The 20,557-nt window shown below is 37.9% G+C and overlaps 3 protein-coding genes and 5 non-coding genes across 8 annotated transcripts; 2 read left to right on the forward strand and 6 right to left on the reverse strand.

The window, feature by feature from the left end:
- Nucleotides 1-2,076: 2,076 nt before the first annotated feature.
- LOC126798213 (uncharacterized) lies at nucleotides 2,077-3,767 on the forward strand. The gene is made up of 3 exons (XM_050525108.1): nucleotides 2,077-2,158; nucleotides 2,269-2,814; nucleotides 3,111-3,767. The coding sequence occupies exons 2-3, from the start codon at nucleotides 2,289-2,291 to the stop codon at nucleotides 3,578-3,580; spliced, it is 996 nt and encodes a 331-aa protein (XP_050381065.1). The 5' UTR covers nucleotides 2,077-2,158; nucleotides 2,269-2,288; the 3' UTR covers nucleotides 3,581-3,767.
- LOC126802398 (uncharacterized) lies at nucleotides 3,609-9,919 on the reverse strand. Its single transcript, XM_050530021.1, has 12 exons — nucleotides 9,814-9,919; nucleotides 9,423-9,598; nucleotides 9,253-9,327; nucleotides 8,276-8,625; nucleotides 8,093-8,194; nucleotides 7,863-8,022; nucleotides 7,590-7,769; nucleotides 7,321-7,455; nucleotides 7,020-7,102; nucleotides 6,005-6,098; nucleotides 5,802-5,901; nucleotides 3,609-4,072 (listed from the first exon to the last, which is right to left on the reverse strand). Exons 1-11 carry the CDS (start codon nucleotides 9,917-9,919, stop codon nucleotides 5,812-5,814), a joined length of 1,551 nt encoding a protein of 516 aa, XP_050385978.1. The 3' UTR covers nucleotides 3,609-4,072; nucleotides 5,802-5,811.
- LOC126805323 (small nucleolar RNA SNORD14) lies at nucleotides 9,433-9,555 on the reverse strand. The gene has a single exon (XR_007673997.1). It is a non-coding gene; the product is annotated as a small nucleolar RNA SNORD14 (small nucleolar RNA).
- Nucleotides 9,632-9,733, reverse strand: LOC126805371 (small nucleolar RNA Z103). The gene has a single exon (XR_007674041.1). It is a non-coding gene; the product is annotated as a small nucleolar RNA Z103 (small nucleolar RNA).
- LOC126805321 (small nucleolar RNA SNORD14) lies at nucleotides 9,804-9,927 on the reverse strand. Its single transcript, XR_007673995.1, has one exon. It is a non-coding gene; the product is annotated as a small nucleolar RNA SNORD14 (small nucleolar RNA).
- A 90-nt stretch (nucleotides 9,928-10,017) lies between these two features.
- Nucleotides 10,018-10,117, reverse strand: LOC126805372 (small nucleolar RNA Z103). Its single transcript, XR_007674042.1, has one exon. It is a non-coding gene; the product is annotated as a small nucleolar RNA Z103 (small nucleolar RNA).
- Nucleotides 10,118-10,207: 90 nt separating this feature from the next.
- On the reverse strand, nucleotides 10,208-10,331 carry LOC126805322 (small nucleolar RNA SNORD14). The gene has a single exon (XR_007673996.1). It is a non-coding gene; the product is annotated as a small nucleolar RNA SNORD14 (small nucleolar RNA).
- A 4,620-nt stretch (nucleotides 10,332-14,951) lies between these two features.
- On the forward strand, nucleotides 14,952-20,241 carry LOC126798164 (26S proteasome non-ATPase regulatory subunit 12 homolog A-like). Its single transcript, XM_050525030.1, has 12 exons — nucleotides 14,952-15,100; nucleotides 15,472-15,515; nucleotides 15,628-15,822; nucleotides 16,612-16,719; nucleotides 16,795-16,899; nucleotides 16,971-17,027; nucleotides 17,129-17,325; nucleotides 18,039-18,138; nucleotides 18,882-18,994; nucleotides 19,093-19,246; nucleotides 19,341-19,418; nucleotides 19,772-20,241. The coding sequence occupies exons 2-12, from the start codon at nucleotides 15,513-15,515 to the stop codon at nucleotides 19,988-19,990; spliced, it is 1,329 nt and encodes a 442-aa protein (XP_050380987.1). The 5' UTR covers nucleotides 14,952-15,100; nucleotides 15,472-15,512; the 3' UTR covers nucleotides 19,991-20,241.
- Nucleotides 20,242-20,557: the final 316 nt, after the last annotated feature.

The raw sequence follows: 20,557 nt of genomic DNA on the forward strand, positions 1-20,557 counted from the left end.
CTCAATGTAGTAATTATTTAGGTTGAAATTTTTGTCTATTCCACTACATGCATGCGTTGCAACATAAAAGTGAGATGTGGCTTACTCTAACGTACGTATTTCAGTTTATAACGTTAAATTTCAAACGATATTTTGGTACATGCAATCCATCGATGCATTGTCTTACAATGATGCCTAATTAAGTTCATAGGATAGATCTTCTTGCTGGAACCATATATCAACCTTGTGGAAGGCTGGAAGCACACATTAATTGGCTGTGCATGGATCGTGCTTGTCTCCTTCTTGCTTAAGTAAACTAGCTAAGTCATATAGTCCTAAATACATGCAGGTGATTGACCAAGTCGATATCCCTAGATTCATCTGTGATCTCAGATTTGGCAATACTATTGGAACCCTAAAGAACTAATATTGTGACATATTCTCAAAGCAATGATCTTCTTCTGTCCAGTATATACATGCCACCCTGCAGCAACAACACGCGCGTACTGAACCTTGAACCTTCCAATACCATACAGGGAACAGTCAAGGAAATTGTGTGGAAATGAATGTAACTTCAGTTTGTTTCTGGCATAATATCTAGAAACAAGTATCTAAAAGAAGATCGGAGGCTTTTTTTTTTTAATTTATCGATCGCTTTTAAAATTGAGGAAGATGCTCATGCATGACAATATGTCATCGTCGAGGAAAACTTAAGAAGCTCATGAAAGGTGGTGAGCGTTAACCGCAAGAATCTTGGTGTCGTTGAATTTGGTTTAATACTTCAAGTCTTCAACACACCGCAGTATCTGTAACTTTTCCTCGCACTCACCATCAGGCATCAGTGGCATCATTGGCATGCCTTCTCTTTTCTTAATGTAAATTGGCCTTGCTTTTCAAAACGGGTAAGCAAAGTCCAAAGCAATGAGCCAATGCTATTGTTAATTATCCTAGTGTTGGCATTTCAGATTCAAGTAGCTTCCCAGAAACCGTCTTTTTATTATCTTTCGTCTGATTCAATAGCACGCAAGCAATCGTTGTCGCCGTGTTGTTTCGGGATATAATTTGTTAATATATATTAAGATCAAAGTTTGAATTTATAGCACTTTAAATTTATCGCACCGCAAGCACTTTTTTAAGAATACATATCTCATCTCCAAAATAAAGTCGACCACCCTGTTGGCCTGTCTTACCTAAACTGCAAACTAGTGAATGAACTGATAACACATAAATTCCTGATTTTTAGCTTTCTATTTTTATGTTAAAATAGGTTTAGAATAACTCCGCTATCAGTTTTTTTTTGTAACGCTGGACCATAATTAAGCTTTCTAAATCTTTACTACTATAAAATCAGCCCCTAAACAAAAAAATAAACTTTCAAAAATACTCATATATCAACAAGGATATCATGGTCCAATAAATTATATATATTTTTTATAAACTAATTACCCACTTTATCGGAAAGATAATCATATCAAAAAAAAAATCACCCACTCTCCCACACTCTCTAGTAGATATATAAACAGGCAACCCTGAGAATCATGAGATAATGAACATAACGCAAACCACTTACTAGTTACTACTAGACCACGCAACTCATTGATTAATGTAGTCAAAGTAGTACAGGTACATAACACAAATAGCCATGGCTAATGAACCTTTTCCAATATTACTCAAGAAAGCAACTGCAAAGTTATATATATATATATATATATATATATATATATATCTGATTTGGAAATGATCAATATCTGATAGTGGACATGTGATTTACTTTCATGTCACTATATTGAACTATCTCGCAGGGTTATACAAAACACTGGGAAAAAAAGGGTCTTGGACGCCCTTGGTCACATTTGGATATTGATAGAAATACATACGGATCTAAATACGCCCAGTTATCTTAACAGTGAGATACCAAATCGGCAACTGTCCTAAACTTGAGACATAGGATGGCAAAAATTTGATAGTTAAGGATGAAATTGAAAACCAATTAAGTGAATTAACCTTTCCTTTAGTGGGTCAGTTGTAATTAAACTCTTATAAATAGCTCCAGTTATCTTTGAAAACGATATTACAGAGAGCACATCAAAGCAAAGAGTGGTTTTCAGAGAAGTTTCTACTCTTTCATTCCCTGCTGAAAACCAAGCAAGCCTTGCCGATCCACGAGCTAGCAAGCCAGGTAATCTGCCTAACTTGTTACACACTACTGTTGTTGTTGAAATTAATGGAATGAAATCGTTCGAATTTCGATCTGAATTTCTGATACATTTTCCAATGGATATGATGCAGCCTGACAAGATTACTGAAGAATGGAAATGGTTAAGGAAGCAACGAAGATGTTTGCAGAGGGTGCTGGTGGAGTGGTGCTTGGATCGGCATGTGATTCCTTCTTGAAATCGATCGGGAAGTGCTGCATGTTTGATTATCCCGTCCTGGAGAGCGTCAAATCCACGGTGGAGAATTTGAGGGCAGTGACTCCAGAGATGGAAGATTTGAACAACAAATTGGGTGACCGTCAGGATGAAGTAAAAGAACTCAGAGAAGAACTGGAGAGGGGCAAAAGCCTTCTTGACGAGATGTCGGAGGTTGGATACTGGAGCCTCTACAAGGCAAGTTACAACGACCAACTGGTTGGATTGGATGCATCTCTTAAGAGTCTGGTGGGAAAACTACACCTGCAGTCAGCACTTGTTGTGAAGGAGGTCCTGGTTTCGACAAAGGAGACTGGTCGAGTTGTGAAGAGGACCAAAAGAAAAGTTGATGAAGTGGATGAAAATGTTAAAGATATACTGAACATTATGAAGAAACAAGAACAGAAGGATTTGGCAAACAAAGGTAACTTTCTTGGAAGCATTTGAACATTGCTGGTCAATATATATGTAGCTCAATATTACACTTCCTTATTTTACAAAACTACATCCATGTATAATGAATCAAGTAAGTCTGTTAACTCTCAGGACTTTGTTCTCTAGCCTGAACTGCATGCCCTTCGTAAGAACATATATTGATTTGAATCAATTGTATGAGTTTGACTTTGTTGTTGGAATTCTCCGATTTAACATCAACGGATGTGGTGGTGGAACCGTGTGGAAGTAAGTTTAAAGGTTTTCTGACTCTTAATTTTATGGCAGTGGGATTGGCAATTGAAGGGGCGGGTCTGGTAGCTGGACTAGAAGAAATTGCTGATCTGACTTGCCCTGCGTTCCTGTCAGACATACGGCTGGACTTTGCAGAAATGTTTCGGTGGCTTGAAGAAATGCATCGGCGGGCGCGCCGGACAATTGGATTGATAGAGACGAAGACGGCAGCAAGTGAAGTGACGCTTTATTTCCGGGTTGGGGAACTAAGGGATTTCAGAATGCTAATAGAGGAGGGAGTAAATGACATCCGCAAGTACCCCACGATTCTGGAGTGGACAGATGATCTCAAGTCTCAATACACCAGCAAATTTCGTGATTTGAATAAAACTCTCGAGGCTCTTTACAATCGTCTAGCTGGAATGCGACCATTTCGATGGAGGTGTGGAAACTGTGACGAGTCTCTTGCAAAAGCATCAACTTCAATTGGGGGTTCTGCAGGGTTTGCCATCCAGGGTAATTGATGATTATCACCAGAGAAAGAACAAGATATGAGACATCGAATGAGATCACACATATCATGTTAAACCAAGATGGGGCAATGCACTAGGCCCCGCATGTTTATTTCTGTATGTTTAACTAATTATTATGCAATATGATCATTTGGTGAAATATTTCAGAGGATATACTCCTCTGACAGTCCAATTATTTTGAATTTCCGATGGTATTTTGATATATGCAATTTCTCGGCTGCTGCCCGCAATGTATGCTCAGTTGATACACCAATCCTTGCTTGAACCATCAACCTTGTGGAAAGCACATTGCTTGCTGAACTCCATCCAATATTGGGTGATCTTCATGAGATAATCCACGGTCGATTAAGTCTTCTCTGATGTATCAGTGATCTCAGGTGCGGTGAGATATTTTGAACCCTTTGAAAGTGCAATCAGAGGTTCTTTCTTGGAAGTACAATACGACCATTTTCATATGCGTCGCAATAGCATTGAATTTCAATTCTGCAGTATAGTCGAAGCAATTGTGAGCAAATGCACTTCATTTTTATTCTTTTTACAGCGCAGAACAGAAACAAGTGGCTGTAACTCCTAATATGATTATGATGATTGCCTGACCTTTACAAATGCAGAACCAAACATTAATCTATCTCAAATTACCTACATTTAATTTTCTGGTTGATGATCACAGTGGTATTGTTTAAAGAAAAACAAAGAGGTAGTCAAAAGACTTCAGAGAATCAGTATCTCCTTCCAACGGGAAACCTAATTACCTTGAGCCCTACAATCAAACCAACATTTCAACAAGCCACTTACCATATCCCGCACCCTGTAATTGACAACAAATTAGAAAGATTATATTTATATTTGCCGGAACCTATTAGACTCACTAGACTTGACCGGGTGCTATTGTAGTGATCAACCTGTGTTCAGGAATCAAATTGTGCTTGAAAATGAGTGAGATTCTACTGCACACGGTGCAGGAAAGGAAGGCACGTAATAAAATTGGCTCGGGTGTAGTAAACAGAATGAGGATCTTCGAAAGAAACAAGTCTTTGCATGAGAAGTGACTGTGCATTTACCTTGGGGAGTACATAGAATGATCTGAGTAGGTATGCAGTAAATAAAGGCTAAGATGTCTAGACCCATGTTAAAAATCCAACTCAAAGCATGTGAAAAGACAAAAATACTAGTCTTTTCCTGTAAGGACTTGTTGTATGTTGGGGGTAATATATTAGAAAATAAATAAAGGATTTAGTTAAAACTTAAAACACATTGCTTCCCAGATTATAAACTTATAAAGGCTGTCAGGCAGGTAATATCAGAAAAAGCAAGGTTTGTAAATTCTCAAGTCTTAGTATATTGACAGTAAAGTTTTCTTCTGTAGTAAACTTGGAAGGTGCACGTTTGTTTCCTTGGAGAGTGAAAATGGCTTTAATTTAAAATTTTAAGTGACGCTTATGTAGGTCTTATGAGTTATAGACTTATTGTTTGATTTTATCCATCTTAGGAGTTCTGTTTTGAAGCTACCCACCCTTATTGGGTGGGGGTTCCATCTTAGGATTACTGATATAGGGTTCAAGCACTTACTTGGTTGGCAGCTCATGGGGAAGTTAGTACTTTTGACAATAATCCTGGAGATATTGTCAAAGATGACGAGTCGTTCCTTCATGCTAATCCTAAATTGGCTTTGCATTCAAGGCAGGGGTGAGGGAGGTGACCATTCCAAGCTGAAGTATTGAGTCTATAGGTTTGCATTGAAAGGGAATGAGAAGAGGCATTTAGATAAAAAGAGCGGGTGACCATTCCAAGCTGGAGTATTGAGTGTTTTTTCTTTTCTTGGAAATGTGAGTATTTATTCTTTAGGTTTGCATTTATAGGGAACAAGAAGAGGCAATAAGATGCAAGGTGAATAAAAATGCTGACAGTTTCTTTAATTATTTGGATGGAGTCAAATAGGACTCTATTAGTTAATCAGGATATGTGTGCAAACGCTATGGGATCCAATTAGTTTCTGGCTTTCTGCTTTATGGGCGTCACATGTGATAAACTGATGTTATCTTGAACATGCCATCTAATAAATGTTTCTGTTTCAAATTTTAGAATTTTTAATTCTTCTCCAAAAATGAAAAGGTTGCAGGAGCAGATGATATTGCAAGCGTAGCCGTTTAGTGTGAGAGAACGTCATGTAATTCAACAATTTGGGAAATAATTTAGGGATGGTGTTTCACACCTTGACATGCTCATGTTGAATTTCCTAAAATCCACTGGTTGTACTCATCCATCCTTATAATAAAGGAACTAGAACTTGGGGTGCCTCCTCCTCCATATGCCTTCACATATTAGGTCAGTGACATTATTAAACATGAAAGACAACATAAGCAACCATTACAGAACCATAGACAGTATGTGATAAAACTAATAATGGAGCCACACCTTTGCGACTTCAGAGGTATCGGTAGCAGTATCCATACTCCTTAAGCACATTTTGAGGTTTCTACGGTGCATGAAAATAACAGCTCCAATAGGCCTTGCATCAAGAATGCATTTACTCTTAGGCTCCAATTGATGGAATGATTTCAAAAGAAAGAGTACTACTACAAAACATTCAATATAATGGTTTTGATAATTGACAAAAGTTTTCTTTCGTATTTTCATCTCTCAGTATAGAAGCATACTTCATCAAATAAAATAAAAAATGAAAGTCAGGAAAAGAAAATAAGGAGCTCAACAGGCAGAATGAAAAATGATAGTAGATACCAATTTGGCCGTATCTGCTAAATCCTTATGATTGGACACATTGTCTAAATGGACCCTAAAGGAACAATGATTATTCCAGAGAAATCCAGTTTTAAACAATCCATGAAATATTTAGTAAATTAGTAAACTGTAAATGGTACGTGAAAGCAAAGAAAGAGCTACTTAACTTTCAGGCAATAGCATATATAAGGCCATCAAAGACTTCAAAAAGGAAATCTAAACTCCAATTACTGAAATCCATAACAGTGCATGAAATGCCATCAATTTGCATTCACATATGACTCATCTATGCAAATGCCATTAAATTCTTTCTGACCAATTTCAAGATGGTTTGCCTTTCAAAAGCTATTTGTTTCATCTCAAACAATTAATACTCAACCAAAAACCTGTTACTAACACCATGAAACATCAAAATTTCATCTCTGCCACTATTACAATGGCAACCACCAAAAAGCAATAGCCGTAAACATAAATCTGGTAGAAATACTGTGTAAAAGATTCAATCCAATTAAAACATCTAAATAACTAGAAGTGTACATATTCTGGGGCCAATTAATGGCATCACGCCAGGGAAGATACATAAACCAATTCAAGATGTAATGTATTTGCGAGCATCTAAGTGTATGTGCAGATTTTTTTTTTTAAGTAGAGATTATATGGAAATACAAGGCGCTTTTCTTGATTAAGTTACCTTAGACCAGCAGCAACACTTTTCACACTAAGCTGCTTGCCAATTTCATCGCTCAACTCGGCATTCCCATCAGCTCTCACTCCCTTCAGTGAAAAAACATACGCTTAGTTAATCAAACAGCAAAGAGAATGATGGATTCCAGCAGCAAGTAGAGTTGCTAAATAACCTCATCATCATGCAATAAATGCCATGACATAATTGCACATCTGGCAGAATAGATACTGTCCTAGCAACCGATATTGTGCATAAATGATAATAAAGTAGCACCCACAGAATAATTCGAAACATAGAAAAGAATTACCAGACACTCCCCATAAAATCCTCTGCCCAACCTTATTTTCAGAGCTTTATCCAGTAACTTATTTGCCACCTTTTGTCGAGAAGAAACATAGGACTTCCCCTTAGCAATAACATCCGTAGCACTCATCTCCAGTAACTGCATCAAGATTGAGTTACACAGGTTAATAGCGACTTCAGAACTCGAGAAAAAACGCAAGCAAGCCAACATGATACCCCAGACGATAAGAGTGTGCATTTGTGTTTAAATTCAACTGCAATTATATTCCAAACCTGCTCATACATGTAAGGATTAGTTAAACAATTCAACTTCGAGCGCCATTCCCCAACTCCAATATTAAACTCCCTAATCTCCGGCAAGCTCCACCGGCGGAGATCCCCATCCTCAATGTACTTAAGCACCATCTCCACACGCTCTCTCTCCTCCACTTCCAACAAACCTCCACCCATTCCCTAATCCACAACAAAACCAAAAACATCATCTCAAACATCCCACTCACCTAAACACCTAAAACCACAATCAAAACACCCAAATCCACAGCTCACATTATCGCATCCAATTTCGGCAAGATTAGCAGAGAAGTAATCATACACGGCACTAGAGCTACTCTTCCCAGTATCAACTCGAAACACGACATTCTCCGGGAAATCCTCCCCGGACGGCAACACTTTCACTACAGATTTCCGGTGATCGAAAGCAATCACCCTAAAAATAAAGACATGAATCAGCAAATCACAACTAGTACAATACTCAAAACACATGAAACTAAACTCACTCGCATTGAGCTCGTCTGGAAAGCTCGGCGGCGAGTCCTCTCGGGCCGAGAAAATCAAGGAGATAGCAGCGCTGCAATCCCTGGATGCACAAATCATCGACGCTGTAAAAAAGAGAAGAGTGGAATTAGAGTAAATTGGAGCGAGATAGAAGGGCAATATGGGAAAGGAGAGGAGAGTGGGACCTGAAGGGGTGGAGGGAGGAGAAAGGGAGGGAGAGGCAGGGGAGGTGGAGGCAGGAGTGGAAGAGGTGAGCGAATAGAGCGGAGAAGGCGCCGGAGAAAGAGGGGTAGTTGTAGAGGACCAAGTTGGGGAGGTTTTCGTCGGAGGCTTTGGAGAGAGCTTCTAAGGCGGAGTCTGATCGGAAGGTCCTTCGGGGTTGGAGAAGAGCGAGAGGAGCCACTGCTGTGCTTCTTCTCCAGTATTTTCCAACAGCAAGAGAAATATCCATTTTAGAATTTTCAATCCAAAATGGCCTCGCCTTTATACCCGACCCTTGCCTCTCTCTTTCTTTCTTTTTAACAGAGCTAAACCCCTACGATGACATTTTGTGAGTCACCACAGTAAATATATGTGTCGCATTTGACACTAGCAAATTTCATACGCTTTTAGCTGTTTTAGTGACGTGACAATTTCTTCATGAAGTTCCTTGATCTTGACAATTGAATTAATGAACTTATTTTCTTCACCCCGCAATTGAAAAGTGATGAAGCCAAGATGATTTTTTACACTCAAAATAGTGTTGCATAAACTACATTATCTATCAGTTACTTTTCACGCTGGTGTTTCACTTGCATTAGTGAATGAGATACTGATTCTGCTTGTCCAACCAGCAATCTCAATTTGATGGTTGATTAGGCTGGTGTTGTAATTTTTTTAACTTCTCATTTTCGAATGTGGATTTCTAGCCTTTGTTAGTAATATGTTGCCGGCGTTGATCAATGCATAGGGTAACAAAGGGGCAGTGTAAGCGTCTCATTTAATAGCAGGAAGTAATTAGATCAATGACAAATTGTAGAACAGACAGCAACAAACTGAAGCTCAATTAAACAGGGGAATACATCTTCTGAGATCTATAAACTGAAGCTCAATACATCTGCACTATTTCTGTCATAAATCTGGGTAATACACATGACCAAACATCTAGACTAACACGATTCACCTGCTTCTCAACATGATGCATCTCCAATACCCACTTGTGAAATATTGAACAGTCTGGTCTCCAATTATCATGAACCTGATAAGATATCACAGGAGATGCTCCTTAACTATGTAGGATGGAAAAATAAAATTCACCAATATCAACATAAACATCAAAATAGAAGTAAAAACAAAAAAGATCAGCGTCAGACATCCAAGGAAGGATAGAGCAGCACTAGCTCTCAAGCCCGGCGACAGGCGAAAGCTCTTAGGCGGCCACTGCGAATGTTCTTGAGAAACAAGCCTTAGAATTGTCATCATTGCTGCAACAGTGTAGAAGATGAATGAAATTCTAAAATAAACACCCACTAAAAACAGACAAGAAAAAAAAACAATGATAGATGGATCAGAAACACCTGGCTTCGTATCTCTGTCTAAAACAGAGATGTAATAGCTCAGTTATTTCAGCATCGATCATCTGGGGAAATAGTCATCACTTCCATCTCTATTGTAATTTCATATGTAATAAACCATTTGAGAGCAAAGCAAGCAGGTAAAGGTACTAGAAAAGCAAATCTCAGACATCCAAGGAAGGATAAAGCAGCATTAGCTCTCAAGCCCGGCGAAAGGCGAAAGCTCTTAGGCGGCAACTGCGAATGTTCTTGAGAAACAAGCCTTAGTTTTGTCATCATTGATTATAATCAAACCCAAAAGTGGCGCATACGAGCAAAATCCTAACAAATAAAAGACAGCAAATTTAACTTCAATACAGACTTCTAAATTGAGGATGGATCAGATACACCTGGCTTGGTATCTCTGTGTAACAGAGATGTAATAGCACAGTTTGTTCAGCTTCGATCATCTGGGGAAATAGTCATCACTTGCATCTCAATTTATATAAAACATAACCGATGAAACTAAAGAAAACTGGGAATCAAAACAATCGGGCTGAAACTTGAAAAGTTAAAAATAAAAACAATCTCAGACATCCAAGGAAGGATAGAACAGCATTAGCTCTCAAGCCCGGAGAAAGGCGAAAGCTCTTAGGCGGCAACTGCGAATGTTCTTGAGAAACAAGCCTTAGATTTATCATCATCGAAATCATTATACTAAACCAACTAAGAATCAACAACACAGGGAGCAGATTTACGGGGTCGGTCTCCAGGGCTGACATTAGAGTAGAATTGGACGAGAGAGCTAGAGGGGCGGAGGATGAGGAGAAGAGGGACAGAGGGGGTTGTATATATACAGGAGCAGTAGGGTTTAGGGTTTAGGGTTTTGTGGGAATAGACGGCTTGGATTGGGTTCATGGAACCGTCTAGATTAATTGAGAACTTGGGCCAATATGGGTTAACTCCAAATTCCAAAGGCTTGTTGAGATACATAACCCGAGTCCGACTAAAGCATAATTGGCAAAAGAGAGACATCGATCACTTTATTTTCTCCTCACATACGTCAAGGACACGTTCACGTATACTCTACTTCACTCTTGGATTCTGATACGAGGAGATTCCTCAATATGTTACTCACATTTCCTCTTAAATCGGTTGCTCTTTAACCAATATGATTTTATAATGGCTTTGAGAAGCAACATTTTAGTAGTAATGGTTTTTTGTGGTGTTACATCTAGGGGCGTACATGTTGGTGTTGTCTATAGAGGCGGCGGCTCGGAAGATTGGATCATACAAGTTGGTTACAACTAGTAGTCCTCAAGTTTTACATAGGCGATAGTCTTTTATTACGTGTAATACCACAATGTGATTGAAGTTAGCGAGCAAGGTTTCAAATCCTGCAACTCAGTCGCTCTTATTGCAGCTAATAGTTCCGGCTCAGATACGATCACAAGAAAAAGGCTTGGTCACTACTACTTTCTTTATGGTGCTCTTGGTCAATTTGATGCCGGACAAAAGGTTGAGGTTATGTTCTTCGCACGACGGCTTTTGGATTGTGTTCTCATACAACTCCTCATCATGAAGAGAAGTCACCACACTCATCGGCTCTCCAAAACTTTGATTTGGTTTCCGGTTGTGTGCTTGTTTAGTAAATTGGTGATTATGTTATTATGTATCGACATTTAATTATATCGAATTTATGATTATAGAAATCTGCCCATTTGGTAAGCAAGCTCAAATACACAATCCCGAGATCTTGTGCAACTAAACTTTTTAGGAAAAAAGTTTCCTAACAAATTGGCAAATCAGCTGTCTCAATAACATCTTTGCTACTCCCCCAATATTAAGTACTAAATGTTCTTTCATTTCAAGTCTCAAAACCGTTGCAAATGCAAACTAGGTCATAATTTCATCTTCCACGAAGCTTTGTAACCCGCGTGATGGCAACAATTTGGCGTGACCAGAAGGCTGATTTTGACGGCGCTCTGGCAGCGACGGTGATGGTGGGGGCAGGCCGGACTCTCTTGGCCGCCTATGGTCTTTGTGTTCCTTGGGGTGAGCTTTTTATTTGAATTGGGTCCATTATATTGTGGCCTGGGTCAATAAAAAAATAGCCCTTTTAGGGCAGTTAAGCATTTTGTTTTATGTTATTTTCACATTAGTGTTCTCGAAGAGTTTTTATTATACATTTTTATGTGTCTTAGTTTAATTAGGTTTCATGTTAGAGATAGATTTACATCTCTATAATAAATTAGGACTTTGAATACTACGGGATTTTGGTTATGTAATGCATATATATATGCCCAAAAATCATTCAATAAAGTTACTGTTATTCTCAGAATTATTCTCGTATCTATCATATTGCATCACATTATCATGCATTTTGTCTTAGAGTGTCTAAGCAACGACCCTACCACTAGAAACTTTTTCAACCCTTAGCCCTAGTTTCTTTACCTCCGGCAGCCTTTTCTTTTTGGTGTCGCCGGAGAATTCGAAGCTATTCCGACCAATTGTTGTCAGAGAAAGAAAAAAAATAAGAAGTTGAAACTGATAAGGGCACCCAGAAATTTGTTATGGGCACCCCAACCTTTTTCTTCTCTGATCTAGCATCCTTCAGCGTCTCCGACACTAGTCTGTCCTACCCAACCAACTTGTGGCATCGATGACGACACAGTAGCACCACACGGCCTCCCTTGTCGTCAACCCAATTTGAGTGCTGCCTTCGTGCAGGTTGTTGTCGCCGCCTTTGCACAGAACCGTCAACCTCAGCTCCTCCGGCGCCCTTGAATTTGATGAACCGCCTCGCAATCCTCGACCCTCGTCGAGCCTCCTCGACGCCTTGTGCTTCCAACGTCGAACACGCGCTTCCCAGCACTGTCCAAGCGTGCTCCGATTCTACAGATCAAGAACCCGACCCGGCATGCAGATAGCAGCCCAGCCACATATCTTTTTTGGGCCTATAGTCCTCCGAGCCCAATGGCCCTAAACTAGATTTCTTTTTCCTTTTATTTTCCTATTCATTTATTTAATCTTTTAATTGCACACTTTAGTTTTCTAACTATGTTTCACGTGCTTGCATAGGAAAAGTGATCACTTGTCGTACTATGGTGATGACATTAATGCCGAGATGGATGATACTTATATCATCTACACACGTTTTCGATCGTATGCTCAAAAGATTTTTATGTCATCAGTACGAAGATTAACAAGGAAAATGAATTCATCAAGCAGCTTTCCTGCATGATAATCGATTTGCAGATGAATTGAATTAAATGTGGTCTATTTGGCAGACTAACAAGTATGATTTTCTTAAAGTTGCTGCTTTTAAACATATATATATATATATATATATATATATATATATAATATCGGGTGTTATTAGCCTTCTTCATGTCTCTTTTTCGGTCCTTCTTACAGCGCTGATGAGACCAAAGAGGGATATGATTTCCCTCTTGGTTGACGTTTTTCGTGTGACGGTTTTGAGGGAGTCACGTTATTATTTCAAGGGAAGAAATCAATTTTGTTTAGTCGCCTGAGTGCACCATTGTTTTGGGTGCGATCATGAGAATTGTTGTTTTGCATCGATTATTTTGTGACCATATACATCACAACCCTTCTAATTGTGGGTACATACTTGAATAGTTTCGTTAATTCGAAACCTATACAATTCTCGTTTCTTGTGGATGCGTCATAATCGCGACTATCATTTGTATTTTTGAGTTCCTTTAACTGATGTATATGGGCGATAATTCAAAGGTCTTTGTACTCATTTATTTGAGTTGAAATTCATACTACTCTGAAGCAATAATATTTACCGATAAAAGATCCCAAAATTCTATGGGACACACTTAAAGTGATTAAATAACCGTCTATGACGTTGTTTTACCAAAGTTGACCTTGATGCATGTTGCACAACCAAGAAACACATGCCATTTTTGGCACCTATATGTCGTATTGAGTGAGTTGTGGCTGTTTTAGCAAAGTATGACAATTCTATCTGGGAATTTACAAGTTAGTCAACTTCAACAGAACACTGTGAATTGCTCCGTTCAAATTAGGTTGTGAACTTTATGTCATTGGAAAGCCACGGGTGTCTACTTTCCAGAACATTTTACAATTCACTCATACCTATTATAACGAAGAAGTTCTGGCGATCTAAGTGCGTGAATGTCATTCCACGCGGAAATCTGATTTTCATTGCAAACTCTTGTTTTTAGTTGTTATGCAATCTTGTTTCCTAAGATCAAAATTTGGCTATGTCTAACATGTATGATTTAAGGATATGTGGCGAGATTAGTAATTAATCATTAGCCCAATACCACTTTTGAAAATCATTTAATATATGTTGTATACGTAGTTCTTTTTACTCCATGCTTATGACACTTATCATGGGGAGTTGTTTCATAAACTTCAAATGAAGTCTACCTCACATAATGCTATCAAATGTAGACGGTGTGTTGTGCTCTTTTTCCCTTTGTTCAAGCTTTTGTTTTACTTAAGAAGTTTTTATTTTGCTTGACAAGGTTTTTACCAAGACAACATTGTGCGCCATGCAACCTAAGCATGCGACACAAAGGGGGAGTATTACAAGAGAATTACTATTCTACCATTTTGTGTGTCTTAGCCTAATTAGGTTTCTTATTAGAGATAGATTTACATCTATGCAATAGATTAAGACTCAAAATTATACGAGATTGTGGTTATGTAATGCCTATATATAGGCTCACATATCATTCAATAAAGTTACTGTTATTTTCTGAATTATTCTCGTATCTATCATACTGCATCAATTAGTAGTTTTTATTTTTATATTGCTTTCAATAATAAGAAAAGAGAAGGGGGGGGGGGCTTTGTCTTGGTGTGGGCACTTGATGTGTCTTGTCAGCTCTAGGTCGTCAACGAGTTCTTCCGTCAAATGGTCGTTGCCACCTAATGGGAGGATGAGACTATGTGACATTCAATATTTTTTCCAAATGCTACATATTTGGAAAGCTGGAATATTAGACATTAGAATTTGTGAACATGTTACATATCTACTACTTTTTCTAGTTTGTCACCGTTTATTCAAAGCAAATAAACTCGTTATTTTAGCGTAATTCTTTATTAATAGGTGTCTATTTGAGTACATATTTGTAGATATGATAGTATTTTAGATTTTTATAATATGGAGTTTAGACTCTATGTCTCATGTATTCGATACTTCCATTAATTAAGATAATCCTTATTAAAAAAAAAAGAAAATAAAGAAAGAGAAGAAGAAAACTAACACAAAAATTAAAATATAAATACCTTTCGTGTTCGAGGGGTTGTTTCTTCTTTGGGTTGGGTTTAAAGATAAAAAATTTAACCGGCCCTTCCCGTCAGAACACAACTGCGCTCAACAAAGGAGAGTGAGGAGCAGAGCTACAGCTACAAAGCCCAGATTTAAACCAATCCAGCAATCCTTTCAATTCTCTGCTTTGCCTTACTTCCCTACAGGTAATGCTTCATCTTTCATTCATGTTTTTCGCGAATTGAGCTGAAATTAGCTATTCAATTTTGGACAACTCGAATCAACTCGTGTACTTGGGCTGAGGCGTCTAGAATTTTCGCCGATTTGAGTTTGAATTTCACACGAACTGGATATTGATTTCGTACAAGTCTCCTTTTTCTTGGAAGATTCCAATCAAACTGAATTATTGGAGGATATTAGTTTTGCGGATTTAGGTGTTTTTAATCTTCAGAAAATTAGGGCTACTATACTCAGTTTTCTAGGTTACACTCGTATTCCAATGTGTTTGTTTTAACTGGTTGGATGGAGCACACTCAATTTTACTTTGGCACTAATTGATGTGCTCCACTTATTTCAGGGTCTTGCGAAGGTTTTGTGTTCACGGCTTGATCTCGAACAATGGTAAGGCAGTTGGTCCCTTTTTATGCAGAAGAGGAAAAGGAGAAGTTATTGAAATTGTTGCTGTTGATTGTTTGAGTTGTTATGGTTAATGTGAAATGTTTGGATTTTTCAGGAAGGAGGAAGCGAGTTGGACGCCCATATAGAGAAATTGCTGAATGTGGAGAAGCAAATGAGGCTCGCTGGTGACGTGGCAGGGACCAAGAAGGCTGCCACTGACATTCTTGAGCTTTGCTTCAAAGCTGGTGCGTGGAAGACTCTTAATGACCAGATTCTCGTCTTGTCCAAGCGCCGTGGTCAGCTCAAGCAGGTGACCAATTAGTTAACTTTTGATTGTTTCACATATATGCTGTTTAATTTGTGAAGTTTAAGTTTATTTTAGTACATAGCTAGTTGTAATGTCTCTTTTACGTTTCATCCGGCATTGAGTCTGAAAAACAACTATCACAAATTTGATCTAGGTTTAGGAAGACCAAAAGTTATCAAACAAGTAGACTATCAGAAGAAAAGAATTAGGGAAGTTGCAATGCCTTGAATACCAAGTTCAGGGGAATAACCCAGATGGGTCTGCAATAGCCATTAAATGTGCTGCACTCCCAAATCCAATGTTTGCATCATTCTACGTCTAAAAATAAAGTTATTTCAATAGCCCAAATAAGATGTTAACCGCAAATGAAAAGTCAATTGTCGCAACTGAATTTCTGGGTACTTGAGTTCCTACTCCTAAGCCAACCTAAGCCTGTAATCTGACCAAATTCTGAGCTTTTAAGTAATTCACCAGCTCCCACATGAACAGAAAAAAAGAAATATAATCCTTATTCATCTATCAGTCCACAATTAAAGTATCAGTTCAGAATCTATCTACCATTTGTTAGACAAAACCTTTATGAAAAGGTTCCAATTAATCAAGGGGAAACTTGTTTGCGAGGGCGCTCGTCTTATAAAGCATTCTTTACAAATCTGTATTGGTTATTGTGTGGTGCACAACTTAATAATCTCTGTACACATCTTTCTTTTCATGGATAATTAGTTTATTAAAAAAAGTTCCATAAGTCTGTGTACTATGATTTTCATTGTGATCAGGTTTGTTTCTATGCAGGCCGTAACTGCATTGGTCCAGCAAGCAATGCAATATATTGATCAAACACCTGATCTTGAAACACGTATAGAGCTTATTAAAACACTAAATAATGTTTCTGCCGGGAAGGTAAGCATTTGCTGGGATGCTTCTCATTTTGTAGTTTATATGATTTTATGTAACATGAGATTTTATGTTCTTTAGATATATGTTGAAATTGAGAGAGCAAGGTTAATCAAAAGACTTGCAAAGATCAAGGAAGAGCAAGGGCTTATTGCTGAAGCTGCTGATTTGATGCAAGAAACTGCAGTGAGTGCATTACACCCCTCCGCTCCTCTCGATATTTTCTAGCAGTCATTAAATCATAAGCTGCTTTGCAGGTTGAAACATTTGGTGCTATGGCAAAAACTGAGAAGATTGCGTTCATTCTTGAGCAGGTACTCTCCAATTTCCTTTTACTTGGTCATTAATTTAAAGCACAGGTGTTGAGATTTTTTTTTTAAATATACGACTCAGTTGAAGATTATCAATCTTGTAGGTTCGTCTGTGCGAAGACCGTCAGGATTTTGTTCGTGCTCAAATACTTTCGAGGAAGATTAGTCCTAGGGTATTTGATGTTGATGCTTCAAAAGAAAAGAAAAAACCCAAAGAAGGTGATAATATTGTTGAAGAAGCTCCTGCTGATGTACCATCGCTCTTGGAGTTGAAGCGGATCTACTATGAATTAATGATAAGGTATGTTTTTATCCTTATTCATTCTCCTCTACTTATTTCAGTATTTCCTACCTGAGTTTGCTAAAGCATGAAAAATGTTATGGAAGAAGGTAAATTCCAGTTTATCTTGTTGAAATTCTGTTATTTTGGGTGTTGATACCTTTAGGGTAGTGTTTATGAACTACCTTGCTACTTGGGGAATGCCAATGACATCGACACAATGGATGTTTTGAGTTCCAAAAGGGAACCATTTGGATTCCTCGTTTTAGCTCTATATGTAATTATATTATTACGGTGATGACCGTTTTCCATGAGTTTCCAAAAGCACTGTTGCAGAAAATGAGATGAAATTCATAGAATATATTCCCTTGTAAGTTCACGAATAATAGCCTACCTAAATTTCTTAGGAAGAACTTAAATTTATTTCTGTCACAGCTCCATTTGAACTGCACCAGTTTGAAAGAACGTAGTGTTTTATATTGTGAAGTAGGTATTATCAACACAAAATTACCAAGTGATATGTGGTTCAGTAACAGTTAGATGAATTTATCAGTGTAGACTGAGGTATGAGATGATGAATTCATATATCTTGTTTTGAGTTCCAGATGCTACAAGTTAAGTAGCCTTTTTATGCTCAAATTTATTTAGGTTTCTTTAACTCATCTGGATTGTGGGTACCTCAAATTATGGGTGTTTTTATATATACTGTAATCATGTTTTTCTATTGTCTGCAGGTATTATTCACATAACAATGATTACCTTGAGATTTGTCGTTGCTATAAGGCGATATACGAGATCCCTTCTGTTAAAGAGGATCCAGCCCAGTGGATACCGGTAAAGCTCCTTTATTCTAATCTGGCCTGTTGACATGCTCTTCTCATTTGAAATGTTACGCACATGCTAATTTCTTGAAAAGTAAAGTTGTCAAAAAAAAAAAAGTAAAGAAATTTGATAGCAGATAACCTGAGCTAAGCATAAGGTAACCTTGATGTCCATATTGTTTGTGACCTTCTCGGCCTCTTAATTCTCAATTGCTTTTTTTTTTTATCAGTCTTCATGTACGGGATTCTTTAGCCACCAAAAGTAACCAAAACCCAAGTAAATTATCATTGTCCAATGTAAGGATATGATGCTAAATTTACTAAAGAAGAGAGTAGCAAAAAGAGAACATTTGTCTTTCTCTGATGGTTTCTATTGCCTTTGGAATCTTGGCTTCTACATCGAAGCAATCAATGAGTGATAAAAGGGCAAATTGCATCTGCAAAGTTCCTCTTGAAAGAAGAACTATCCAAGTTGGTAAAAATGAGTGTATAGGAAGCTCGTAAGGGGTATCATGTTCTTTTCTTTTTTCACCTTACCTGACTGTTTCTTTTTGCATTAACTTTTTGTTTTTGTTCGTATTGAGAGTTTTTAAATTTCTTTGCATAATCATGTTGAGTTTTTGTTGAAAAAAAAAAGGTTATATTCTGGGTATACTAAACTTTGGTGAAGCCTGTTACACTTAAGGACCAGCTTAAGAGTAGATGAAGAAAATTTTGTTGTTGTGCTTAACTATTTTAACATGCTCTTCATTGTAGATATTGAGGAAAATCTGTTGGTACTTAGTTCTGTCACCATATGATCCGATGCAGTCAAGCCTACTTAATTCCACCCTGGAGGATAAGAATCTTTCTGAGATTCCATACTTTAGGTATTTTCAACAGTAGCATCTGTGGCAGAAACTCTTATTTTTGTCATTAAAGTTGCATCTGCAATAGGTATGATGTGTTCCTTGTTATTCTCTTGTAGGTTACTATTGAAACAAGTGAAGACTATGGAAGTCATACAATGGACCACTCTATGGAATAAGTTCAAGGATGAGTTTGAGAATGAGAGGAATATGCTAGGTGGCTCTTTGGGTGACAAAGCAGCTGGAGATCTAAAGCAGAGGATAATTGAACATGTAAGTTTCCCCAAGACATCACGCATCTTAATATCTGCCCTTTATTTCACTGTTTGGTCTGCAATCACATTTATGACATGGGATTCTTTTGCAGAATATTCTAGTTGTTTCAAAGTATTACTCGAGGGTTACCTTGAAAAGACTTGCAGAGCTGCTCTGTCTAAGTATCCAGGTTTGTAGAGGCTATCTTTATAATATTTATTTCTGTTGTAGATACGATTGACCGTATCCACTTTTCAATGATTGTGATTGCATAACCTGTTGAAAAGGGGTTTTATCAGGCTTACTGGTTGACTAAGAACTAGGAAAATGGTATAGGAGGAGGAGAGAAGGAAAATTATTGTGATCCAGGTGATTCAGTGAGCTGATTTTGGCTACTGATTGGACTACTAGTTTGTTTGTTCTTAGTACATCATTTGCTCATGTACCTTTTGCATTTCCATCAAAGTTTTTGGCATGCACACTTGAAATCTGCTATTGTATATTCAGTCTAGCTTTACAAAAGTTCTTTTTTTAATTATTCAGGAAGCTGAGAAGCATCTCTCAGAAATGGTTGTGTCCAAGGCGCTGGTAGCGAAGATTGACAGGCCAATAGGCATAATCTGTTTCCAAACTGCAAAAGATAGTAACAATGTTCTTAATTCGTGGGCGACAAACTTGGAGACACTGCTTGATCTTGTTGAGAAGAGCTGCCACCAAATACACAAAGAAACCATGGTTCACAAGGCAGTTCTGAAGGTGTAACAAGACTTGGGTCGCAAGTCTTTATTCTTTTCAAGACCAATGATGCTATTAAATTAGTGTTGCAGTTCTAAGTAATCATTCTTCAAAGATGTGGTTTTTTCTGACTGTATGAGAAAAGAGCCCTCTTCTAGTGTACTATCAAACTTTCTAAGTATCAAGTTATTTGTTATGTTAGAACTAAGTTCCTTGTTGTATATTTGCTTTCGGCGTGCCAGCAGGCAACTGAAAATTTCTTCTAGTTTTCCTTTGCTCGTAAATTGATTTCATCTAGTGTTTTCCTTGGCAATTATCATTTCAACTTTTTACTGGGTAGCTAATTAATAGGTTTGGACGTTTGGTGGCCTTTCATACTTCACTACTGATTCAGTTCTTCTCGTCTTTGGCTAAATGAACTTGCGTCATGACTTGTGCTAACCACTCAATCACTCATATCACCCTATGGTCGTCTAGTCGTCTACTATCATATTTCATCTCTATGCTGCCCCATTGCCTGTGCCATCCAGGTTTTTTCCACTTCACTTCTCTAAGCCATATTGACTCTATGACCTTGCCACAGAATCAAAGATA

Source organism: Argentina anserina, chromosome 1, assembly GCF_933775445.1.
Source record: "Argentina anserina chromosome 1, drPotAnse1.1, whole genome shotgun sequence".
NCBI classification, from domain to species: Eukaryota; Viridiplantae; Streptophyta; class Magnoliopsida; order Rosales; family Rosaceae; genus Argentina; species Argentina anserina.